At 43.6% G+C, this 27,953-nt stretch overlaps 1 protein-coding gene across 2 annotated transcripts in view; it reads right to left on the minus strand.

The window, feature by feature from the left end:
• The window catches only part of slc30a5 (solute carrier family 30 member 5), a 55,269-nt gene extending 39,838 nt beyond the window's left edge, over positions 1-15,431 (minus strand). For both annotated transcript variants that reach the window (XM_059644828.1, XM_059644827.1), the window contains exons 1-3: positions 15,028-15,431; positions 11,446-11,568; positions 7,151-7,217 (exon numbers count right to left, since the gene is read on the minus strand). In XM_059644828.1, the coding sequence (XP_059500811.1) occupies positions 7,151-7,217; positions 11,446-11,568; positions 15,028-15,098 (261 nt within the window). In that variant the 5' untranslated portion in view covers positions 15,099-15,431. The remainder of the gene's footprint in view (positions 1-7,150; positions 7,218-11,445; positions 11,569-15,027) is intronic.
• Between the last annotated feature and the right edge of the window lie 12,522 nt (positions 15,432-27,953).

Below are 27,953 nucleotides of genomic sequence, written 5' to 3' on the forward strand. Positions count from 1 at the left end.
TAGTTCCAGCACAGATCCCTATGGAACACCGTTGGTCACAGGTCTCCAATTTGAGAAACCCCCTTCCACTACTACTGTCGGTCTCCTGTTACCTAGCCAGATTTTTTTATCCAACTAGCTAGCACACCCTGGACGCCATGCGGCTTCACTTTCTCCATCAGCTTGCCATGGGGAACCTTTCACGTGGACTTCAGTAAGGTGTTTGCGAAGACATCAACAGCCTTTCCCTCATCAATCAACTTTGTCACATCTTCCAAGAATTCTACTAAGTTGGTAAGACATGACCTTCCCTGCACAAAACTACTGATAAGTCCGTTTTCTTCGAAATGGGAATAAATGCTATCCCTCAGTATCTTTTCTGGCAGCTTCCCTACCACTGATGTCAGGCTCACCGGTTGATAATTACCCGGATTATCCCTGCTACCCTTCTTAAACAAGGGGGCAACATTAGCAATTCTCCAGTCCTCTGGGACATCACCCGTGTTTAAGGATGGTGCAGAGATATCTGTTAAGGCCCCGGCTATTTCCTCTCTCACTTCCCTCAATAACCTGGGATAGGTCCCATCTGGACCTAGGGACTTGTCCACCCTAATGCCTTTTACGATACCCAACAGTTCCTCCCTCTTTATGCCGACTTCACCTAGAGTAATCAAACATCTATCCCTAACCTCAACATCCGTCATGTCCCTGTCCTTGGCGAATACTGATGCAAAGTACTCGTTAAGAATGTCACCCATTTTCTCTGACTCAACGCAAAACTTTCCTTCTTTGACCTTAAGTGGGCCAATCCTTTCTCTAGTTACCCTCTTGCTCTTCACATATGAATAAAAGGCTTTGGGATTTTCCTTAGCCATTTTTGCTAAAGATATCTCATGTCACCTTTTAGCCCTCTTAATTCCTCGTTTCAGATTTGCCCTACATTCCCGATATTCTTCCAAAGCTTCGTATGTCTTCAGTCGCCTAGACCTTATGTATGCTTCCTTTTTCCACCTTGCTAGTCTCACAATTTCACCTGTCATCCATGGCTCCCTAATCTTGCCATTTCTATCCCTCATTTTCGCAGGAACATGTCTCTCCTGCATGCTAATCAACCTCTCTTTAAAATCCTCCCACATATCAAATGTGGATTTATCTTCAAACAGTTTCTCCCAATCTACATTCCCCAGATCCTGCTGAATTTTGGTATAGTTGGCCTTCTCCCAGTTTAGAACTCTTCCTTTACGACCACTCTTATGTTTGTCCATGAGTATTGTAAAACTTATGAAATTGTGATCACTATTTCCAAAGTAATCCCCGACTGTAATTTCAAACACCTGACCGGGCTCATTCCCCAACACCAGGTCCAGTATGGCCCTTTCCCGAGTTAGACTACATACATACTGCTCTAGAAAACCCCCCTGGATGCTCCTTACGAATTCTGCTCCATCTTGACCCCTAACACTAAGTGAATCCCAGTCAATGTTGGGAAAATTAAAATCTCCCATCACCACCACCCAGTTGCTCCTACACCTTTCCATAATCTGTTTACATATTTGTACCTCTATCTCACAGTCGCTGTTGGGAGGCCTGCAGTACAGCCCCAACATGGTTACTGCACCCTTCCTATTTCAGAGTTCTGCCCATATTGCCTCACTGCTCAAATCCTCCATAGTGCCCTCCTTCAGTACAGCTGTCATATCAAAGTTAGAAGTTAGTGTAACGGTGATGCAAACATAGTCAACTATTGCAAACACCCGTCTGGTTTACAAATGTCCCCTTAAGGAATGAAGTCTCCCTAATAGTATCTGGGAATTTCTGCCAAAATTTACAGGGCTGTCCCACAGACTAATAAAGCAACCAACTGCAATAGCCACATTTACAGAATTGCGCCTCTATTATTATTGTGAAGCCAGAAGGTGAACCCTGGTTCAATTGTGACTTGCTCAGCAATAGTCTGTTAATTCGTACTCAGTTCCTGACCTTTCTGCTGCTTCACTCCAAACACTTGTAAAAAGCTAAACTTCAGAGATGACGTAAGAATGCCCTTAACATCATGGCAGTATTGACGAAGTATGAAATCAAAGACCCCCAGCAAAACTAGAGTTATTGGGAATAAAGGGAAAATTTTCCACTGGCTAGAGTCATACATAGCAAAAAGGGAACATGGGTGTGGTTATTGGAGGTTACTTATCTCAGTTCCAGGATGTCATTGCAAGTGCTCCTCAGAACACAGCTCAGTTGATCATGCAAACCAGCCTGCTATCCATTGACTCCATCTATAGTTCTTGTTGTCTTGAGAAAGCAGCCAACATAATCAAAGACCCCGTCCCAACCTGGTTATTCATACTTTCGCCCTCTTCCATCAGGCAGATGTAAAAGTTTGAATACATGTATGAACAGATTCTTGTCCACTGTTATCAGACTTTTGAACAGACCTTTCAAATGTTAATTATATTTTCTTTCTCTGCACCTTCTCTGTTGTTGTAACACAGTATTCTGACTCTGTTCTGCTACCCTGATGCACTTTGTAATGAATGATCTGCGCATATGGCACATAAAACAACATTTTTCACTCTTTTTGGTACATTGACAACAATAAATCAAAGAATACCATCCTAGGCACAATCATCTTCAAATGCTTCATAAATGACCTTTCCTCCATCAGAAGGTCAAAAGTGAAGATGTTTGCTGATAATTACTCAATGCTTAAAACCATTCATGGCTCAAAAGCAGCACGACCTGGATAACAGGACAAGTCAAGGATGATAAATGGGAGGTAACATTTGCAATACACACATATCAGGCAATAACATCTCAAACAAAAGAGAATCTAACCATCAACCCTTGATATTCAGTTCACTTGAATTAACGGACTCAATTGATGACAGCAGCTTTTTTGGAAAAGGTTTCTTGCCATTGAGTGTGAATTATATAGCTTGCTTATCATACGATCCTCTCCTACTAACCAGCAACTCTAATATGGTAATGTATTGGGTAGTCGAGGTGGGGGTTATTATATCTAATGCCCCCAACCTAGGTGACTGTCTGATCTTGTGTAAACAGGTTCAGGAGATGATCCTATTTATTATCCTTCAACGTAATTATATCACCTAGGGTTGACTCTGCAAAATGGCTTTGGAATCTATACTGTACGGTGACGCAAATATTCTTAGGAGCACTGGCTTCATGTTACCGGAATGTTGATTCAGATTTTTAAAAAAAATCTGAAGTGTTTTCTGACCAGTAAAATAACAATATATTTTTCACATAAAGCATGGCTTCATAATGTGACTCTGTTATTAAAAATGCTTTTTAAACTTTTCATTCTGAAGTGAATACAGTCTCAAATACAATGTTAAATCTGCTGGGACATGTGGGTTGAATCAGACCCATGAGGCTAAAGCACAACTCAATAAATAAAATTGATCATAAATTTGTCATAAACCCAATAAACTCTACCTGATTACATAATCTATTGAGTAAAGCTTTAAGTAGGAAATGCTGAAACCTGAAAATGAAAGAAAACCAGTTACCTGTCTGACCAGTTCTACAATGTATATATAGTACTGCTGAATTTTTTTAAAAATCCAGTTCTCCTCTACATACTGTCAGCTGATTTTTACACTCACTGCCTTCTGTACTTTTAAGGGGCAACAGTGTAATCAACCAGGTGAAACAGATACACATGGCTCTTATATTGTCACCCCATCATAAATTAAATATGATCGTCACAAAGGGCTTTGCACTATAATCTGTGCTATTAGTCTCCCTTGGTAATCTGCATTCCTAGCAAAATATCTACAGTGGATGGAGACAACAGTGTGGAGCTGGAGAAACACAGCGGGTCAGGGAGCATCAGAGTAGGAAAGTCACCATTTCGGGTCGGGACCCTTCTTCAGAACTGGGAGACTCTATTGCGGACTGGTTTGGCACCATATACAAATATCAATGAGCACATCTAGTTTAGTGCATAAATTAGACTTGAGAAAGCCAATTTTCAGCTTGTTGCGGGAATAAGCAAGTATTGCTCATCTGTTAACTTTGAAATTGTCTTAAACGTTAATATCATTCCAGAAAATAAGTGCTCCTGGGACTGAACTTTGGGGGAACACTATTGTAGATATTTCTCATGTCTGAAAAACAAATTTCAAAAACCTCTATCAAACTAGTTAAACAATTTGCTTTTCAAATCTATTCTGACTTTCCTAAATTAATTCACCTTTGATCAAACGATTGGTAATATAGTCCAAGATAATAAATTCTAAAAGCTTTCCCATCACTGACCTTAAACTGACTGGGTTTATCCTTGCATGCTGCTGTCAACTTTAGCAATTTAACAACCCTCTGGCACTACCTCGATTCCTTCAGAGAATTAGAAGCTTATGCCAGTGCTTCTACATTTTCTACCATTACTTCCCTTGCTATCCTGACATGCAGCCCTTCTCGTCCTGGTAGTTTATTAATATTGGAGCACAGCCAATTCCTCCTCGAAAATTTTTTCGATCGTCCAGTACTTCAACTGCCTCCTCCTCCACTACATCTAGTGCAGCATCACCAGCTATGAAGTACCCCAGCAATGCCTTTTACCTCTATTGGCACATACTCTTTTTAGTCACTAATCAGCACCACCCCTCCTTCTCCCTAATGCTCATCTGGCATTGAAGACTTTTGGATTCTCTTGTGTTAGTTGTTGGTCTCTTCTCAAACTCATTTTCTTCTTTACTATCAGTGTGAACTTTCTACAGTCAGCCGGGCATTATCAATCGGACACTTACTATGCTTGCTTTACTTAGGAGTTGGCTAGACAGTTGTCGGTGATGCACAGTGATGTCCACAGTGTGGGTTCAATTCCCGCAACTGGCTGAAGTTACCATGAAGGACTCTCCTTTTAAAGATCTGCCCTGTCTAAGGCATGTGACCCTCCGGTTAAACCGCTACCAGTCATCCATCTCTAATGACAGAGTAGTCCAATGGTTCAGTAGATCAATGGTAACTTTACCTCAATTCCTGCTTGCTGAATCGCATTGTACTCTACTGACAAACTGTGGAATGAACATATATGACAAACAAAATTTAATGTAAAAAAGTCCAAAGCAGTGCATTTAGGTCAGAAGAACAAGAAGAGGTAATTTAAAATTCAAGGTACAGTCAGGACGCAGGAACACGGAGACATAGGAGTACATTAACCAAAATCAGTGAGGTGAGTGGGTAGATTAAGACGCCAGTTTAAAAAGGCACACTGGATGTGGGCTTTATATGAAAGAGCTTGGTGGGACAAGGGGAAGAAAATATTTGAAGCATTACGCAGAAAAGGTGAGAGAGCAGAATGAGCTCGATTGTTCGTGTAGTACGCAAGAGGCCAAATAGCCAGCTGTGATATGACCACTTTATGACTGGATAGTACAATCTGCACCAGATTATGTTGCTGGAAATAAGAACATAACTAGGAACAGGAGTCAGCAAGTCAGTCCCTTGAGCCTGCTCCACCATTTGATAAAGTTATTTGAAACACAACTAAAGAACAAAATATTGTTACAAAATTTTCAAAAATAAAAACACAACATAAATCTCAGGTGATTCCAACTCAAGTCTTAGATAGAGTCCTAGACAAGTATAGCATGGACACAAACCTTTCAGTTCAACTTATCCATGCCGACCAGGTATCCTAAATCAATCCAGTCCCATTTACCAGCATTTTGCCCATATCGCTCTAAATCCTTCCAATTCATGTACGCATCCAGATGCCTTTTAAATGCTGTAATTGTATCCACCTCCACCACTTCCTCTGGCAGCTCATTCCATACATGCACCACGCTCTGTGGAAAAAATTGCCCCTCAGGTCTCTCTCAAATCTTTCCCCTCTCATTTTAAGCCTATGCCCTCTAGTTTTCCTTAGCCTGGGAAAAAGACCGCGGCTATTCACCCTATCCATGCCCCTCATGATTGTATAAACCTCTAAGGTCAACCCTCAACCTCTGGCACCCCAGGAAAAATATTCAGCCTTCCTAGACATCACTCCCTCAAACCCCAGCAATATCCTTTTCTGAACCCTTTCAAGTTTCATAATATCTTGACCATGGCAGCGAGACAAGAATTGAACTCAACTTTCCAAAAGTGGCCTCACAAATATCCTGTATAGTTGCAACATGTCCTCCCAACCCCTACACTTAATGTACTGACCAATAAAGGTTCGGGTACCAAACACCTTCCTCACTACTCTGTCTACCTGCGACTCTACTTTCAAGGAGCTATGGGCTTGCACCCCAAGGTCTCTGACAACTCTCCCCAGGACCCCACCATTACGTTCATAAGTCCTGTGTTGATTTGCCTGACCAAAATGCAATACCTCACTGTTATCTAAATTAACCTTTCACTGAACAAAGGATAGTGATGTGCTAACGTACAACAAAAATAACTTCCCAGTTCATCATCATTGAACTTAAGTGCTTAATATCATGGAGTTAAAAATGTTCTTTTTGTTTTAAGTAAATCCTTGTAATGGAGCACATTAAAACATTTAATGCGTTGGTACAAAACGGACTTCAATTCTGCCGTCCCCTGCAAAGGGAGAGCACTAACGTTATTTCACCATGCTAAAAATTAAATCTAGATATGAAAAATATTCAGTTTATTAAGTGTAATCAGGATTGACAAGTGTAGGATTTGCAACAATATTTAATTTGATGTTTGAAGCAAAGACAGCACAATAAACTGAAAAGTTGAATTATCTTAATATTCACATATAGAATGTGGTGAACTAACATGTACGATGCTAGGATGTTACTGCAGATTCAAATTTTGTATGCTGTAACTACAACTACAAGATTAGCAGTTTAACCATCCAAATGGCAGCGCAGTTTATATAACTGAGCTTCTGTTAACATGACAAGGCACTTGAGTAATAAAAAAGGTTTTTATTACAAGTATTTGTCAATAAATACAAGACCAATTGGAATGGCCATAATTACAACAAAATATAAACTCTTCAACTACTTTCATTATTTTCCTACATTTAAAGCTATAACTCACAAAGACAATGTCCTAATCCAGAATGCCAAATCCCAATCAACAAAATTAATAACATAAATAAATTTGGCCAGAGGGATGAGCTGAGGTAAGGTTATAGTGAATAACAGTTGCAGTTATCTTCTTGAAACACAATGTAACTCACCAGCCGTCTTGATATTGGTTTGCCAGTAGAAAATGGTTTTTGAAATAAAACCAAGAATATCGCAGATCTGACAACAGAGAAAACAGAATAAGTGCTTTAGAATGGTCTAGTTTTCCAACTTGGATAAATGATTAGTTAAGTAAAACAGGTGGTGGATGTAGTCATCTCCATTTCTCACTATCAGCTGAATGGGTGAACAGAATCATGAGAAATGAATTTTTGTTACATTGAGCTTTTCCTCACAAATTAATTCTTTTATATTTATTATCTCATCCACACCATTTTTATTGAATCTGGGTACAACTTCAGATCTCGAGTATAGGTCCTATCCAAATGGGTACTCTCCTTCCTGGAGCAAATCTGACACATTTGATCCTTTAGCAACAGAAGGTGCAAATGTAGAGCATTTGACGCTAACCTCAAGAGTACAAACAATTTGATTATACAGTAACATAGTACATGGAAACAACATTAGGCCATTCGGCCCTTCCAACCTGCTCCACTTTCAATAAGCTCATGACTGATCTGGATACTTGCTCAATTCCACTATCTTCCTACAGTCCATCTAATTTTCCAATATGGTGCCTGAGATCAGCCACTCTAAGCAAGCTCTCCCAAGCAGGTCATCCCTTACATCTTTTATAATCATTTTAGTCTTAAAGCTAAATTCTAAATCTGTCAGAATTACTAACAATGTTCTTTTAAATTTACTTACAGGTCTGGTGATTTTTCGATCTTTGGAAACAACCAATGGCCTGACTAGATTTGACCAGACGAAGGCCAGGGCCACAGGGAGCACCCGACTGCGTGAACCAATGGGATCTGACTGCCGATGCTGGAACTGTGACTGTGATCACAAAGTGGCTTATCAATTACTGGCTTCACAAAGGTCTGACTTGTCACTAGGGCCCTTCCCTGACATGGAGGGTTGACTAAAACCGAGAACAAACCACGGTGTGCCCGAGGCCACAACCAGTGCTGAGGACCCCATCGAACAGCAGACCATCACTCCAACTCCCAGGCCCAAACAAACACAGCCACTTACCTAGGAAATGTGGGAGACACACCGACCTGCAGGTGAGATGGAAACAACACAGTTTCAAGTTTTCCCTCCCCAGACTAGTCCTGGCAAACATCCAAGCCATTAAAAACAAGCTGGATAACTTAAAGAGAGACTCACTTACCAAACAGAATTGAGAGACGACTGCATGCATTGGTTTAGAGAGATATGGCCCACTCCTTTTTCACTTAACCGTGCCTTACAATCGGAGGCTTTCTTAATCTACCAGATGTACTGTGTGACGTCCTCAGACAAAGCAAAGGCCTCTTGACCAACACCTCTTGGTGTTCGGACATGACTATGACAAGTTACTGCTCCCTGGACCTAGAACATCTAACAGTGAAGTGTTGTCCCTACTACATACTGCATGAGTTTATTCCTGCTATCCTAACTGCAGTTAACATCCCACCCTATGCAGAAGTGAAAAGCATATTGGATGAAACGTGCACTGCCATATTCAGCCTTGAGATGGAATATCAAGGCCTTGTTCATTATAGCTGGTAACCTCAACCAGGCCAACCTCAAAAGTGTGCTATCAAGATGCCAATAACACGTCTCCTGTCTTACTAGAGGCCAACATGCCCTTGCCCATTGCTATACAACCATCAAGGATGCCTACTGCAACATTCCCTGTATCCTTTTGGGTAAATCAGACCACTAGGCTGTGTTCCTTCTCCTGGCTTACAAGCAGAAACTGAAGCTTGAAGATCTGTTATGGAAAGTCATACAATGTTGGTCTGAGGTAATGGAGTTGGTGGACTGGTCCATGTTCAAGAACTCAGTGGCCAACCTAAATGAGTATGCCACTACTGTCACACGCTTCTTCAGTAACTGTGCAGAGGATTTCACGCCAAAGAAGTTAATTCCAGTACTCCCGAATTAGAAACCAGGGATGAGCTGGATGATCCATTCCCTCTTGAAGTCTGGGTCCAAGGCTTTCAAGTCGGGTGACCTTGACCTATAGAGGAAACCTAGGTACAATCTTCACAAATTTATCATGGACACCAAGAGACAATACCAGATTGAACTAGACTCCCAGTCTAACCATACGAACACATGTTGACTGTGGTGAGGCTTACACAATATAGTGGGCTACAATGTGAAGCTGAGTATAACTGCTGACAACAATGCATCCCTCTCCAATGAGCTCAGTGCATTCCATGATTCTAAACTCTAAACATTTTAAACTCCAAGACCTAGGTCTCTGTTCCCCTCTCTGCAACTAGAACCATGACTTCCTGGCCTGCAGACTGCAATCGATAAGGATAAGTGTCAACATCTCCTCCACAATAATCGTCAACACAGGTGCCCCGCAAGGCTGTGCACTCAACCTTTTACTATACTCCTTACATACTCATAACTGTGTGGCCAAATTCAGCTCGAACTCCACTGACAAATTTGCTGATAACACCACTGTGGTGAGACGGATTTCAAACAACAACGAGACAGAGTGCAGAAAGGAGACAGACAGGTTACTGGCATGGTGTGAAGACGACAATCTCAGCTGGCAACAATGTCAGCAAAAATGAAGAAGCTGGTCATCAACTTTAGAAAACAGAGTCAAGGACACACCCCTGTCTGTATCGATGGTGCTAAGGTGGAGATGGTTGAGTGCTTCAAGTTCCTGGAAGTAAATATTACCAAATATCTATCCTGGTCCAGTCACATCAATGCCCCTCAGACACTAAGGAAATTTGGCATGTCTACAAAGACTCTTACCAGTTTTTATAGAAAACATCCTAAAACGGATGCATCACATCTTGGTATGGCAGCAGACAGTTGTGGATCCAGTTCAGCCCATCACGAAAACCAGCCTCCCTTCCACTGACTCAGTATACACTTCCTGTCGTCTTGGGAAAGCAACCAACATAATCATAGACTCCACCCCCACACACTGATTATACTCTCTTCCATGTTCTTCCATTGGGCAGAAGATACAAAAGTTTGAAAAAAACATACCAACAAAGTTAAGAACATCTTCCCTGCTGTTAGACTTATGAACAGAACCCTCATGGTAGTGTTGGTCTTTCTCAAGGCTATATTTTGCATCCTGGTCTATTACCCTGATGTACTTATGTAAGGTATGATTTGTCTGGTTAGCATGCAATAAAATGTATTTCACTACATGCAGTATATGTGACAATAATAAACCAAAGCAAAAATGGTTCTGCCTGAGTAAGCTTAACTTCCACTACTTTCTGAGGGAAGAGAGTTCCACAGACCAGCAACCTTGAGGAAATAACAAAACACAACTTTTGTCATAAAGGGATTCTTTGTATTCTTAAACTGTGTCCCCAGCTCTACTCTCCTCCCTCCCACTCCAAAAAGGAAACATACTTCTAGTATCACCCTATCAAGTTTCTTCTGAATCTTGTGTTTCTGCAAAATAATCTCTCATTCTTATAAATTCAAACGAATACAGCCCAACTTGATCAACATTTCCTGACAGGGTAACTCACTTATCTCAGGAATTAATCAACTGAACCATCTTGGGACTGCTTCTGAAGCAATACCATTTTTCATTTTTAGGAGAGCAAAACTGTACACAATAAAATAGATATGGTCAGAGTAAGATTTCCCTCCTTTTATGTTCCATTCCCCTTGCGATAAATACTAATATTCCATGTGCCTTATCACTTGCCATACCTGCATGCTAACTTTGTGATTCATGTATCAGCACACTAGATCCCTTTGTACCTCATTGTTCTACAATCTTTCTTCATTTAAACAGCATTCCACTTTTCTATTCTTACTATCAAAAGATAATTAATTCCTTTATGTCATCTATAGCATTGTTTATTGAATCTGGACGCTGCTTCAGATCTAGAGAATAAGTGCTCCCAAATAGATACACCCTTCCTAAAGCAGATTTGATAAACTTGTTAATTAATTACCAAAGTGGTGATGACAATTTTGAAACATTGCATTATTTGTTATCCCACTAGTTTCACGTTCTTGTACAGGTAGCCCAGATGCAAAGAGATCATAAAGGTGAATAAATTTAAGATAATTACACTGCCTATCCCTTGCTTTTCATTGCAATTAAGAAAGAAAAAATCTTAGAGCTTTTTAATTACTATAACATAGCCCTTATGAATGTCTACAATGCTATCAAAATAATAATACATTTTAAAGCAACTGTAAAGTTACAGAATCACAGATGTTCATCCAATTGCCAGATTGTTCTTAAATCATTGCAGGTGACTTTGAATGATTTTCATGTTAAAAAACTTACCCCAGCTGGATTATGAAGACAAACTGGACAATATGGACAAGTTTGAGGAGGTCATACGATTCAAAAATCCCAATAACTTTAAGGAACTTGGCCAGGCACAGCAGTGTGATATATCGTGTAAACCTGCAGCAAAAATACCAAAGATAGATCAGTATAATAAAATGTGAGGCTGGATGAACACAGCAGGCCAAGCAGCATCTCAGGAGCACAAAAGCTGACGTTTCGGGCCTAGACCCTTCATCAGAGAAGACAGATCAGTACTTTTGTTTTATATACCAGTGAATTAAATAAGATAAATGACAAACTATAGTAACCGTCCTAATTTTTAAACTATGGATACAAATTCAGCAACATGGGTGCAGATTAAGAAACATTTTATTATTTATACATTGAACATTATAGTTAATCCTTTCAAAATTCCCAATGCACAACATTCTTAGCCTCTAAGAATGATACAGAAAGTGGCTCTTCAGCCCATCGGTCTTCTCTTTGAAAGGAGCTATCTAATAAGCTGCACTCCCTTGCCACTTACAGTCGTGCAAAATTTACAAGTGTTCCCAATTCCCTCTCAAAAGTTGTCATTCAATTCCCTCTTAGACAATGCATTCCAAGTCATAACCTGAGGAAGGGTCACCGGACCTAAAATGTTAACTCTGTTTTCTCCTTCACAGATGCTGCCAGACCTGCTGAGCTTTTCCAGCAACTTTGTTTTTGTTCCAGGTCATAATCACTTGCTGCATAAAAGAAATTCTTACCTACCCTTGGGTTTATGCCATTATTTCTCTGTTAGATGTTAAGATATGTGCAGCCTTTTCTCCCCTGGTTCAGTCCCTGCCAAAGACCGAGTCAAGGCAGGAAGAGATAAGTACAATGACCTCACCATGGCATATCAGGTAACTGATCTCATTTCATCCAGGTTATCTCTCATCCCCCACTGCCTCCAAGCTGACAGGCCCCCAGCCCCGCACAGCTTGCTTCTACCTCCTTTCAAAAATCCACAAATAGGATTGCCTGGCAGATCTATTGTGTCAGCCTGCTCCTGCCCCACAGAACTCATCTGTTCCTACCTTGACTCAGTCTTTTCTCTCCTGTCCAGTCCCTGCTAACATACATTTGTGAATCCTCTGACACTTTATGCCAGTTTCAGAAGTGGCTGCTGCCATCTCTTCTTTACCATAGATGTGCAATCCCTTTACAGGTCTATCCCCCACCACGATGGTCTCAGGGTTCTCCGCTTCTTCCTGGAGCAAAGGCCTGAATTGTTCCTACCCACCGCCACCCTCTACTTGGCCAAGCTCATCCTTACCCTCAACAACTTTTCAACTCCTCTCATTTTCTTCAGGCCAGAGGGGTGGCCATGGGCACCTACATGGGTCCCAGTTATGCCTGTCTCTTTGTGAGGTACGTGGAACATTCCTTGCTCCAGTCCTATTCTGGCCACCACCCGGAACACTTTCTCTGCTATATCGATGATATCATCGGTGCTGCTTCCCTCTCTCATCTGGAATTGGAAACGTTCATTGATTCTGCTTCCAATTTCCACCTTGCCCTCACTTTCACTTGGTCTATCTCTGACTCCTCCTTTCACTTCCTCGTTATCTGTTTCAATTTCTGGGAATAGACTGGCCACTAATATCCACTATAAACCGACTGACTTCCACAGCTACCTGATCTATATATCCTTGCACTCTTCTTCTTGTAAAGACTCCATTCTATTCTCTCAGTTCTTCCGACTCTGTCACATATTTTCAGATGATGCCAACATAGACATTTCGGAGGCTCCAGTGTCAATCTTCTTCCTCAACCTTGGATTCTTCAGCATCGTTGTTGAAAGAGTCCTCTGGCCCATCTCCCACACTTCTGCATTTAACCCCTCTCTTCCCTCCCAGAACAGCAACAGGGGACCCCTTGTCCTTATCTACCACCCCCAGCATCCACATCCAGAAGATCATCAGCACCATTTCCACCACCTCCAGTGAGATACCACCAACAGACACATATCCCCCGCGCCCCCCACACCTCCCCTCCATTGTCCGCACAGACCGTTCCCTCTGGGGCACCGTGGTCCAGTCTTCCTTCACTCCCAACACCTGCCCACAGCACCTTCCCTTGCAACTGCTGTAGGTGTAATACCTACCCCACTTACCTCTTCCCACCCTAGTTTCCAAAGGCCCAAACATATCATCCAGGTGAAGCAGCACATTACCTGCATTTCCCACAATCTAGTCTACTGTATTCACTGCTCAGAATGTGGTCTCCTCTATACCAGGGAAACGAAGGGTAGGCTGGATGGCCGCTTTGCAAAACACCCACATTCTGCCCACAGAAGAGATCCTGAGCTTCCAGTTGCCTACCACCTTGACACAACACCCTGTTCCCTAACCAATATCTGTGTCTCAGGCTTGCTGCAGTGTTCCAGTGAAGCACACCACAAGCTGGAAGAACATGTCATTTTCCATTTGGGGACCCTGAAGCCCTCCAGACTCAAAATCAAGTTCAATAATCTTAGGGCCTAAAATCTCCCATGTCCTAGCCCCCACCCCAGGCCTTGTTATCACATAGCCTGTCATTAGACACTACCAATTGTTCGTTACTAACAGTCCCCGTTAACAACAATTCACCCTCCCAGCCAGATCATTATCAACTCCTTTGACTGTCCAACTGTTCCTCTGTCACTTTGGGCTCTATTCCTATCTGACATTTACTCCTTACCACCACCCCCCAACCTATCTTCTGGAATATAAACTGACATTTTCCTAGCTACCATCAGTTCTGAGGAAGGGACACTGGCCATGAAACAGTAACATGATTTTTCTTCACAGATGCTGTCAGACTCATTCTTTTAAGGTAGCTTTTAATCACTGTGCTACTTTAAACTAAATGCAGTCATAATTATTTAATATTTTACAAGACAGTATCGAATCCTACATAATTTAAAACTGACTAATAAATATAAATAAATATTCATAAATTTAAAAACAATGCTGTCTCCTACTTTACTCCTCATAACCCTCACAGAAATTGAGCAGCAGAAATAGAACATGCAGAATTTTGGATCATGCCAACATTTTGTTTTAAAAGTATACAGAATATTAACCCTGCTATCCCAATACCAACAACAGTCATGAAGTAGATGAGAAAACTCTAAATCTGCAAATCAATTTTTCCACACCTGTTTAAATTTGAGAACTGCATCTTTAGTCATGCCCAGTACAGTTTAAAGATAATAAAATGTGAGGCTGGATGAACACAGCAGGCCAAGCAGCATCTCAGGAGCACAAAAGCTGACGTTTCAGGAAAGATAAGGCCTGGGATTTTGACGGGGCGGGGGGGGGATCATGTGTATATCAAAGTGATGTGGTTGAATGCAATGAGACGTTCCAGCTCCAAGAGCTTTTTAGGGAGTTCCAATCGCTACTACCCTTTGGGTGAATAAATTACTCAGTTTCCCTCTCACTCTGCAATCTATTACCTCTGGTAATTGACCACTTTGTTAAGAAAACGTGTTCCGTCCTATGTAGTCCGTTGGCGCTCCTGATATTTTGACTGATCGGCTCACTGACAGTCCCGGGACACATTTACCTGGAGCTGGGTGCATCCACAGGGCCCAGCCTGGTGCTGGAGATGATGTTGTTGGTGTATTTATCCTCCATCCTTCACCCAGCGCACGATCTCACCGCCTCTTCCTCCTCACATCATTCCCCAGGGAACTGCTCCTCGCCGCCACAGTCACAGGCCCGAAACCGGCGGCTCTAATGTCGAAACTAGCCGAGACGCCAGCCACGTCCAGTAAAACGGACCGAGACCGCGCTCCAGCTTCCCGGAAGCCGGTGGGTGTGTACGGGGAGGATCAGCAAATTCCGCACCGGCACTGACCCTCAATCAACCGCCGCACGATTAATCAGCCTAGCAACCGGGGGACAGGAACTCCCAGCAAACCGCTTCCTGCTGACCGTCACCGGCTGATCCTGCCCGCATTCCGCCCCCTGCCGACCGCCACCGATTTGTCCTCCCCGCATTCCGCCCCCTGCCGACCGCCACCGATTTGTCCTCCCCGCATTCCACCCCCTGCCGATCGCCATCGCCCGGTCCTCCTCGGATTCCGCCCCCTGCCGACCGCCACCGCCCGGTCCTCCCCGCATTCCGCCCCCTGCCGACCGCCACCGCCCGTGCCTCCCCGCATTCCGCCCCCTGCTGAGTGCCTGCGCCTCCTGCTGGAAGGCCGGGTTCTGTGCAATACGCTTGTTTCTATGATAATGGGAACTGCAGATGCTGGAGAATCCAAGATAATAAAATGTGAGGCTGGATGAACACAGCAGGCCCAGCAGCATCTCAGGAGCACAGAAGCTGACGTTTCGGGCCTAGACCCTTCATCAGAGAGGATGTCTGAGGATCTCTCTGATGAAGGGTCTAGGCCCGAAACGTCAGCTTTTGTGCTCCTGAGATGCTGCTTGGCCTGCTGTGTTCAATCAGCCTCACACTTTGTTAGGCTTGTTTCTAACTGCGTCTTGGTAGGAAGTATTTTCTCTTTCCATTCTCCAGAACAACGGGCAGCGAGATTAAGTTTCGATTTGCTCTCAGAAAGAGTCAGCAGTGGGTTGAAGACTAATGTTGAAATGACAGAATTAGTCACAGTGCAGATGGTGTCAATTCGGCCCATACAGTCAATGTGGGTTCTTCCAATGAACACATTGTTGTGAGGAAGGGTCACTAGCAACTTCACCTGGACTATCTCTAACACCTCCCTCACCTTCCTGGACTTCTCTGTCTCATCTCGGGGAACCACCTACAAACCGATATCCATTTCAAGCCCACCGACTCCCACAGCTACCTAGAATACACCTCCTCCCACCCACCCTCCTGCAAAAATTCCAGCCCCTATTCCCAATTCCTCCGCCTCCGCCGCATCTGCTTCCAGGATGAAGCATTCACTCCCGCACATCCCAGATGTCCTCGTTTTTCAAGGACTGCAACTTTCCCCTCCTCAGTGGTGAAGAACATCATCGACAGTGTCTCCCGCATTTCATTCCTCACACCCCTTCCCCACAATAACAATCAAAACAGAATCCCCCCCGTCCTCACGTACCACCCCACCAACCTCGGATACAATGCATCATCCTCCGACATTGCTGCCATCTGCAATCTGACCCCACCACCAAAGACATTTTCCCCTACCCACCCTTGTCTGCTTTCCGGAGAGATCATTCTCTCCGTGACTACCTTGTCCACTCCACACTCCCCTCCAACCCCACCACACCCGGTACTTTTTCCTGCAACCGCAGGAAGTGCTACATCTGTCCCCACACCTCCTCCCTCATCCACATCCCAGGCCCCACATCAAGCAGAAGTTCACCTGCACATCTGCCAGTGTGGCATACTGCATCCGCTGTTCCCGTTGTGGCCTCCTCTACATTGGGGAAAGCAAGCGGAGGCTTGGGGACCGCTTTGCAGAACGCCTACGCTCGGTTTGCAATAAACAACTGTACCTCCCATTTGCTAACCATTCCAACTCCCATTACTCAGACGACGTGTCCATCCTGGGCCTCCTGCAGTGCCACAACGATGCCACCTGAAGGTTGCAGGAACAGCAACTCATATTCCGCTTGGGAACCCGGCAGCCCAATGGTATCAATGTGGATTTCACAAGCTTCAAAATCTCCCTTCCCCCAACAGCATCCCAAAACCAGCCCCGCTCGCCCCCGCCTCCCTAACCTGTTCTTCCTCTCACCTATCCCCTCCTCCCACCTCAAGCCACACCCCCATTTCCTACCTACTAACCTCATCCCGCCCCTTTGACCTCACCTTTACTGACTCCATCCCTACCTCTTTAATTTGTCTGTCTCCTCTCGACCTATCTTCTCCTTTATCCATCTTCTGTCCGCCTCCTCCTCTCTCCTTACTTATTTCAGAACCCACTTCCCCTCCCCCATTTCTGTTGAAGGGCCTAGGCCTGAAACGTCAGCTTTCCTGCTCCTAAGATGCTGCTTGGCCTGCTGTGTTCATCCATCTCCACACCTTGTTATCCCGAAACATTAACTCTGTTTTTCCCTTCACAGATGCTGCCAGACCAGCTGAGCTTTTCCAACAACTTTGTTTTTGTTCCTGATTTACAGCATTTGCAGTTCTCCACTTGTTTGGATGAGTGTAGGTCTGACAACATTCAAGAAGTCTGGCTTTTATTCAGGACAAAGCAGCCTACTTGCATCCACCCACAAGCATCCAACCCCTCCGCCACCATCAGCTATAACCAAATCATCAATCAAAATGTATCTTTTTAAATTACTTGTTATGGGATGTTGGCGTCGCTGGCTAGATCAGCATTTATTGCCTGGAGTGCAACCAACAAACAAGCTGCTTTACCAAGTTCCCAAACAGGTTTGGGAGGAAGGAAGTAATATTGGAACTAGTCTCCTCCTAAATATTTTTCCGTAAAATTATTCTAACATATTAAGATAAATCTTGCCCCCATTTTAATTCCTTTCTCGTCCTCTTGGGAATTCAATATTTTGTTTTGCCCAGGTTGCTTGAGAGGTCTCAAGCCTGTCATTTTTCTACTAATGATGAATTACCAAATGACTGAATTGTGTTGGATTGAAATTTTAGAACAGAATCTGTGGTGCCTGAATGGAGCTGCTTGAAGTATGAGATAACAAGGCGTGGAGCTGGATTAACTCAGCAGGCCAAGCAGCATCATAGGAGCAGGAAAGCTGATGCTTTGGGCCTAGACCCTTCTTCAGACCAAAACCAGCCCAGTTCGTCCCCTCCCCCCACTGCACCACACAACCAGCCCAGCTCTTCCCCTCCACCCACTGCATCCCAAAACCAGTCCAACCTGTCTCTGCCTCCCTAACCTGTTCTTCCTCTCACCCATCCCTTCCTCCCACCCCAAGCCGCACCTCCATCTCCTACCTACTAACCTCATCCCACCTCCTTGACATGTCCGTCTTCCCTGGACTGACCTATCCCCTCCCTACCTCCCCACCTAAACTCTCCTCTCCACCTATCTTCTTTTCTCTCCATCTTCGGTCCGCCTCCCCCCTCTCCCTATTTATTCCAGAACCCTCACCCCATCCCCCTCTCTGATGAAGGGTCTAGGCCCGAAACGTCAGCTTTTATGCTCCTGGGATGCTGCTTGGCTTGCTGTGTTCATCCAGCCTCACATTTTATTATCTGGCCCAAAGCTTCAGCTTTCCTGCTCCTCTGATTCTGCTTGGCCTGCTGTGTTCATCCAGCTCTACACCTTGTTATCTCAGATTCTCTAAGCTTGAAGTATGAACTCAGATTTACTATCTCACGTTTTAAAAGTCTTCACATAATCAGAATTATCCCCGAACTCTGCAGAAGGCTGAAAGTACAAAGCCAGAAGTATTAAAGTAATATTGAATGACTGACAGAAGAATATGCAAATTTTACTACCAGCATGATATTTTGTCTAATTTAACATTTACAGTGACTCGCAGATTGGCTATATCAGCATTTGTTGCCCATTTTGAGCCGTCCTTAAGATGATGAAGGTGAGCTTCAGTACACAGTGCTGTTTAGGAGGGAGTCCATAAGACCATTAGAAATAGAAATAGGAGTAAGCCGTTCAGGCCATTGAGCTTGCTCCCCCGTACAATAGGATCTGACACCATTCCTCATATTCACTTTCCTTCTCTTTCCCCATAACCCTTCATTCTCCTATTGATCAAGAATCTACCTATCTCAGCCTTAAATATGGCCAAGGAGTTCCAAAGATTCTCAACTGTCAGAGAAGAAATTCCTCTTTACCTCAGTTTTAAATTGACACCCTTTATTCTAAGACTATGTCCTCTTATGTTAGACTTCTAAATGAAGGAAAATATTCTTTCAGCATTTGTCCTGTTAAGCCCCTTAAGAAACCTATCTGTTTCAATGAGAACACCTCTCATTCTTCTACATACCAATGAGTAGAGTCCCAACTTGATTAATCTTTTAATCAATTAATTCTCCATTCCAGGGATATCCCACTGATTCTTCTGTGAACTGCCGCCAATGAAATGATATCTTTCCTTAATTAGGGGGACCAAAACTACATAGAATACTCCAGAAGTGGTCTCACTAGCATCTTGCACAATTGTAGCAAGACTTTCCTCCTGTTATATTCCAATCCCCTTGAAATAAGCGCCAACATTTCATAAGATTTCCAGATTGCCTGCAACACCTGTGTGTTTGGATTCTGTGTTTCATGCACAAATATTCCCCAAGTGCCTTTGTGTTTCAGCTTTTTGCAGTTTCCCTCCATCTAAATTGTGATCATATTATGGCTTTAAATGGTGTATTTTGTTCTAGTTTTTCTTTTGAAGAGAGGTTGAGACAGAGATACAAAGCAGCATGATTCAAGACAATAAAGCAAACAGCTTGTGAGGCCTTGGGTTTTTTTTAAAGTTGGAAGAATAGAAGCAGCCTGAATGGGTGGGGTCAGGCTCCCACGGAACCAGGGTTTTTGTTTAGCTTTCAGTAGTTAGGGTTTGGAAGTTGCTATACATCTCTCCCAGCTACCACAAAATGCTTGAGTTCACTGTCTCTACGCCAAAATTTTTTCTTGATGTTCTTTCCTCCTGGACTGAAGAAACATGACATATGAAACAATCTTATTTATTGAATTTGCCTTTACCACGGCTTTGTCTATTGGATGTTACTGTATTGGAACAGTTGCTGTTTAGTAGTTAAAAAAAATCCATTATTCTGTTAAGTTTTCCAATAGAATCGGAGTTATCCCATTTCCTGTTTTGTTTGTTTTTTTAACTATAGTGTAAAACTGAAGTGCTTAAAGTCGAATAGTGTAACCAATCGAATTAGTTCTGGAACACAGCACCTTACACTTGCCTTTAAATAAGATAAAAGTTGGGTTCGAAGCTGTCTCATAGGTATATCTGAAAGGGGTTTGGTCTGGACAAAATAATGTTCTGTTCTTTTGTTCTTCATTCCAAAATGAACAACTTTACATTTTTGCATATTATATTCCATATTCTAACATTTTGCCCATTTAGCTAATCTATCAATATCTTTGTGAATTGCTGTATTCCTCTCATGATCTGTTTTTCCACCTATGTTAGTGTCGTCTGCAAATTTGCCTACATTCTCTTCCTTCCTCCAAGTCACTAATTTATATTGTAAACAGTTGTGCTCCCAGCACTGATCCCCATGAAACTCCACACATCATGGGTCATCACCCTGAAAAAGAACACTTATTCTCACTCAAGATAACAAAGTGTGAAGCTGGATGAACACAACAGGCCAAGCAGCATCTCAGGAGCACAAAAGCTGACGTTTCGGGCCTAAACCCTTCATCAGAGAGAGGGATGGGGAGAGGGTTCTGGAATAAATAGGGAGAGAGGGAGAGGCGGACTGAAGATGGAGAGAAAAGAAGATAGGTGGAGAGGAGAGTATAGGTTGGGAGGTAGGGAGGGGATAGGTCAGAACAGGGAAGACGGACAGGTCAAGGAGGCGGGATGAGGTTAGTAGGTAGGAAATGGAGGTGCGGCTTGAGGTGGGAGGAAGGGATGGGTGAGAGGAAGAACAGGTTAGGGAGGCAGAGACAGGCTGGGCTGGTTTTGGGATGCAGTGGGGGGAGGGGAGATTTTGAAGCTTGTGAAGTCCACATTGATGCCATTGGGCTGTAGGGTTCCCAAGCGGAATATGAGTTGCTGTTCCTGCAACCTTTGGGTGGCATCATTGTGGCACTGCAGGAGGCCCATGATGGACATGTCATCTGAGGAATGGGAGGGGGAGTTGAAATGGTTCGCGACTGGGAGGTGCAGTTGTTTATTGTGAACGGAGCGGAGGTGTTCTGCAAAGCGGTCCCCAAGCCTCTTCTTTGTTTCCCCAATGTAGAGGAAGCCACACCGGGTACAATGGATACAGTATACCACATTGGCAGATGTGCAGGTGAATGTCTGCCTGCCTCTTTGTAGGTTACGTGGAACAGTCCGTCTTCTGCACATACACAGGCCCCAAACCCCACCTCTTCAACTGTTACATTGATGAATGTATCGATACCGCCTCTTGCTCCCCAGAGGAGCTCGAACAGTTCATGCACTTCACCAACACCTTCCACCCCAACCTCAAATTCACCTGGGCCATGTCCAACACATCCCTCACCTTCCTGGACCTCTCAGTCTTCATCTCAGGTAACCAGCTTGTAACTGATGTCCATTTCAAGCCCACCGACTCCCACAGCTACCTAGAATACACCTCCTCCCACCCACCCTCCTGCAAAAATTGCATCCCCTATTCCCAATTCCTCAGCCTCCGCCGCATCTGCTCCCAGGATGAGGCATTCCACTCCCACACATCCCAGATGTCCACATTCTTCCAGGACCACAACTTTCCCCCCGCAGCGGTCGAGAATGTCCTTGACCGCATCTCCTGCATTTCCCGCAACACATCCCTCACACTCTGCCCCCGCCACAACCGCCCCAAGAGGATCCCCCTCATTCTCACATACCACCCCACCAACCTCCAGATACAACGCATCATCCTCCGACACTTCCGCCATCTACAATCTGACCACACCACCCAAGACATTTTTCCATCCCCACCCTTGTCTGCCTTCTGGAGAGACCATTCTCTCCGTGACTTCCTTGTCCGCTCCACACTCCCCTCCAACCCCACCACACCTGGCACCTTCCCCTGCAACCACAGGAAGTGCTACACTTGCCCCCACACCCCCTCCCTCACCCCCATCCCAGGCCCCAAGATGACTTTCCACATTAACCAGATGTTCACCTGCACATCTGCCATTGTGGTATACTGTATCCACTGAACCCGGTGTGGCTTCCTCTACATTGGGGAAACCAAGCGGAAGCTTGGGACCACTGTGCAGAACACTTCCGCTCGGTTCGCAATAAACAACTGCACCTCCCAGTCGCGAACCATTTTAACTCCCCCTCCCATTCCTTAGACGACATGTCCATCATAGGCCTCCTGCAGTGCCACAATGATGCCACCCGAAGGTTGCAGGAACAGCAACTCATATTCCGCTTGGGAACCCTGCAGCCCAATGGCATCAATGTGGACTTCACAAGCTGCAAAATCTCCCCTTCCCCCACTGCACCACTAAACCAGCCCAGCTCGTTCCCTCACCCCACTGCTTCCTAAAACCAGCCCAGCCTGCCTCCGCCTCCTAACCTGTTCTTCCTCTCACCCATCCCTTCCTCCCACCTCAAGCCGCACCTCCATTTCCTACCTACTAACCTCATCCCGCCTCCATGACCTGTCTGTCTTCCCTGGACTGACCTATCCCCTCCCTATCTCCCCACCTATACTCTCCTCTCCACCTATCTTCTTTTCTCTCCATCTTCGGTCCACCTCCCCCTCTCTCCCTATTTATTCCAGAACCCTCACCCCATCCCCCTCTCTGATGAAGGGTCTAGGCCCGAAATGTCAGCTTTTGTGCTCCTGGAATGCTGCTTGGCCTGCTGTGTTCATCCAGCTTCACATTTTGTTATCTTGGATTCTCCAGCATCTGCAGTTCCCATTATCACTTATTCTCACAGACTTTTTACGCCCAGGAGCCAATTGTCTATCCATACTAGTATACTACCCTAACAACACAGGCTGTTATGGCTTAACATTTTGTGAGATGTCTTGTTGAAGTCCAAATGCAACACATCTACTCTATCCACCTGGTTGAGTTTTCCTCAAAACACTAATAAATGAGTCAGACATACCTTTCCTTTTGTTTAGCCATGCTCACTCTGTTTGATTAGTTAATGATTTTCCAAATATTCTCTTCTGACTTCCAATACCATGATTCCAATACCTTTGCAACAATAGATATTGGGCCAGTTGGCCTGTCGTCACCCTACTTTTGCCTCCATCCCTTTTTAAATAGGCATGTCATCCTCGCGTTTTCCAATCGCCTGGTCATTCTCCAGATCAAAATCGGGATGGTGTATGTCTTGGAGGGGAAATTGCAGGTGTTTGGTCTGCTATGGGCTGGTAAAGAGCTTGGAAGGTGCCATCAAACAAGTCTGTGTTGCTGCAATGCACCTTGCATATGCTATACACTACAGTGCGTTGGCAAGAGAGGAACTCAATGTTTAGTTGGTTGATGGGGGATCAAAAAAGCAGACTGTTTGTCCAAAATTATTTCAGCTTCCTTTGTGTGTTTGTAGATGCACCCATCAATAAGGTGGAGAGTATTCCATCACACACCTGACTTCATGACTTACAGATGCTTTAGGGATTCAGGAGGTGGGATACTCATCCTGGAATTCCCAGCCTCTGGCTTCTTTTGTAGTCACAGTATTTATATGGTTAGTTCAGTTCAGTTTCTGGTCTGCAAGCTGCTAGTACTGGGAAGTTCAGCAGCAGTAATTGTTGTGACAACAGAGGAACCTTGAAGTACTTACAGGCACATTGAACTTTTAATTGTTATTTTTTATATAAAAGGATGTACAGCCTACAGATGATGGTGATATAATTTCAGTGGCAGTCTAGAGAGGGGCAGATTCCCTGGAATATCAGACCTAATGAACTTTCATGGAAGCTTCAAAGAGATGGATTTAAAAGAGTAAGATGACAAACTGAACTGTAATCTCCTGGGATTTATCTCAGATGGTGAACATGATGGGAGAAGAGATTGTGGTCTGAGTAAGAGGCATGTTTTGTGTCTTTTCCTGTTAAGAATACATGAGGATAGGAGTTAAAAGCCATTTCAACTATGGGCTGTGTGTGCTAGTGATTGAAAGTGTGCTAGTAGACTGAGGTGCTCTGGTGTTCTGAGCTACTCATAGAGCCATAGTGCCATACAACTCAGGAACCTTCAGTCTGACCAGTCCATGTCAACTATAATCCCAAACTAAACTAGTCCCACCTGCCTGCTCTTGGCCCATATACCTCCAAACATTTCTCATTCATGTACTTATCCAAATGTCTTTTAAACATTGTCACTGTACCTGCATCCACCACTTACTCTGGAAGTTTCTTCCACACATGAACCACAATCTGTATAACAAGAATTGCCCATTCTGTCTTTTTAAAATCTTTCCCCTCTCACCTTAAAAATATGCCTCTTAGTCTTGAAATCCTGGCTCTATGGATAAGACACCTCCCATGCACCTTATCTACGCATTGTTATCTCGGATTCTCCAGCATCTGCAGTTCCCATTATCTCTGATACAATTTTAACCTCACTGCGAAGCCTCTTCCAGGGATGCCTAACCTGAAGAAGTTACCCTCCTCCCTCCGGACAAACCTCAAAGGATCTCTCTCCCACTGCAACTCTCTTGTCCCCCTCTCTCCCTATTTATTTCAGAACCTTATCCCCATCCCCCTTTTCTGATGAAGGGTCTAGGTACGAAACATCAGCTTTTGTGCTCCTACGATGCTGCTTGGCCTGCTGTGTTCATGCAGCTCCACACTTTGTTATCTATGCCCCTCATGGTTTTATAAATCTCTAAAGGTCACCCTTCAATCTCCTATGCTCCAGTGAAAAAAATCCCAGCCCATCCAGTTTCTCCTTATAACCCAAATCCTCCATCCCTGTCAATAGCCTAGTAAGTATCTTCTGAATCCTTTCCAGGTTAACAATATCCTCCCTATAACAGCAATACTGTACTCCGGAAGAAGCCTCATCAATGTCCTGTACAACTCAACATGTCGGCTCAACTCCTATACTCAAAGGTTGAACAATGAAGGCAAGTGTGCTAAATGCCTTCCTAACCATCGTGTCTATATGTGATGTAAACTTCAAAAAATTGTGAACATGAACCCCCAGGTCTCTTTGTTTTACAACCCTACTCAAGGTCCTACTTTTAATTGTATCAGTCAAGATGTGTATTAAGCCGAGATACTCATGTGAATTGGCCTGTGTTTGAGCGCTAGTATACTAGGAAGATCGCAGCTGAAGACCACACTATTCCCCATTAGTCACCCCTGTGATATAGATAAAGGATGTTTTCATTCTGAGTATTTGAAGCTAGCCAGCTAGTCAAGAGGAATTCAACTCGCTTGCAGACCCAAGAATCCTAAATCAATTGCTTAACCATCAAAATCCATTTGCCACTCTTCATGAATGACCCAGAGACTGATTGATATATCTTTTAACATTTAACTTTTTCTTTGGACTCATTGCTCATGATCCAAATGTATATGAGTTACCTAATTGCTTATTCTCATGTTTGGCAATTAATAAACTCACTCTTTTGTGAACACAGGAAAACCTGGTTAAATTAACTCCTTTGAAACATTTTTTCTGGAAGAATGGTATCCATCACAGAATTGGTCTTTTGTAAATTAACATTATAATGGCCATTCAAGAGGACTGTGAATGAAGCAGTTCACCCCTACTCACACTGAAGCTTGACAATTTGGGATATCCTATCTGAACTATCACAACACACCTCGGGTCTGGTCAGGACAGTAATGTGAGTGATTGGCACAGGAGGATGGTTGGAGATGATCATGACAAGGCACAGTACTTTTGTGGCACAGATGTCACTTACTACTTATCAGCCCAAGTTTGAATCATGTATATACGTAGACTGCTTTAACACTAAAAGGTTGAGAATAGTATTGAGTACTGTACACTTATAAGCAAACAGCCCCCGTTTTGACTTTTGTGGTATTGATGAAGAAGCTGGAGAGTTGGACTTAGCATACCACACCAAGGAGCTCAAGGGATGTATCAGAGATAATGGGAACTGCAGATGCTGGAGAATCCAAGATAAAAAAGTGTGAAGCTGGATGAACACAGCAGGCCAAGCAGCATCTCAGGAGCACAAAAGCTCCTGAGATGCTGCTTGGCCAGCTGTGTTCATCCAGCTTCACACTTTATTATCAAGGAGTTCAAGGGCTCTTGTAGCACCCCCTACCTCTTAGATAGGAAATCCTAGTTCAAGTCCCACCCAGAAGTACAAAATATCATATCTGAACAGGTTGATAAACATCTATCCTGAGGAGCTCCTGCAATGATGTCCTGTGACTGAAATGATTAACAACCACAACAGTGTTACTTTGAGCTTAGTGTGACCTCAGCCAGCGGAGTGTATTCCCATTGACTCCACCTTTTCCAGGCTGCTTGACCCTTTTAATGTCAAGGGCAGTCAGTTTCACCTCACCTCATGAGAGAACAGCAATGCGATTATAAGCCTTTTATGTTATTGCAAATAATGAGGTTTACGGACATCAGCAGAGTCTGGACTGGATTATTACTTTAAAAGTACTGCTGGATATTAATCACAAAGCTTTCCCGCCTCACACAGTTTCGTAGGAGCACCCATTTCCTGTTACAATGATCCACCAGTAACCTACACTTACCTTCCGCTAACAATGTTCTGAAATTGAATTTTTTTTTCTCATGAAATAAAACCGATTATCCTAGGAGTTAGACATTAGAGGATATGAGGAAAATTGGGTTAAAGATTAAATGGCAGAATGGGTTGGAAGGGTGAATTGGCTAATTCTGTGTTCCAAGATAAAGCTGCTCTTTGTTAAAGCATCCTGAGGAGACCACAAATAAAATTATTATTGGTAAATTAGCTTGATACAAAATTAATTATGAATTTCCAGTTTGAAATCAGAAGAAAATCAGCATACTGTGTCTACCTTTCTCTCTCATTTCTATTAAACCCTTGAAATTTTGGTGCTCATGTCCGAAGGGTGACACCTGAATTGTGATATGGTTGCTTTGAATGTTTTTGGATAGATAACTTATGTGTTTTTAAAGAATTAATTAAGGTCTCCATGGGACCATGCAACATTCTGCTCGTGCTAACATTTAAATTTAGTGTGACATTTCGAGAAAATATCACACTTCCCGACCACTGCCAAACAAGAACTCATGTTTCAGTGATAGCAAGAACTGCAGATGCTGGAGTCAGAGATAACATGATGTGGAGAGCTGGACGAACACAACAGGACTGGCGGCCTCAGAGGAACATCATTTTCTGAAGAAGGGTCTCGACCCGAAACATCGACTTTCATGCTCCTCTGATGCCGCCTGTCCTGCTGTGGTTCCTGACCCGAAACATCAACTTTCCTGCTCCTCTGATGCTGCCTGGCCTGCAGTGATCCTCTGGCTCCACTCTGTGTTATCTCATGGCTAAGTAACCGCGAGTCCAGATTCATGAGAGAGCTCCCTCTGCTGTTGGCCAAACCAATGCCATATGATATTGGATTAAAACCTAAAACTCTGAAGGTAAGTGGATTGCTGACTGCCGATTAACTCATTGTGCCACTCACTCTTCTATTCATTTCAAATGACAGTGAGCCATAAATTTAAAATAGCTGCATGACAAATTATTCAGATTTGTCTGTTGATACCTAAGATGTTGATAATTTTTATATGTGCACGGAAATAGAATTTTTGGAGCAGTGACCATAATCTTCTGGAAAGTGACAATAGGTGATTAGCAAAAAGGCATAGAGAGGGTAACACTGGCCTTGGACAATGATGCAAAATGGACAATAGCCCAAACTAATTTATTTTTATCTACCCACTGCAAAGAAGAAGAAAATTAGACAGGATCTAAAATGGACTG

This window comes from Stegostoma tigrinum, chromosome 3, assembly GCF_030684315.1.
Source record: "Stegostoma tigrinum isolate sSteTig4 chromosome 3, sSteTig4.hap1, whole genome shotgun sequence".
NCBI classification, from domain to species: Eukaryota; Metazoa; Chordata; class Chondrichthyes; order Orectolobiformes; family Stegostomatidae; genus Stegostoma; species Stegostoma tigrinum.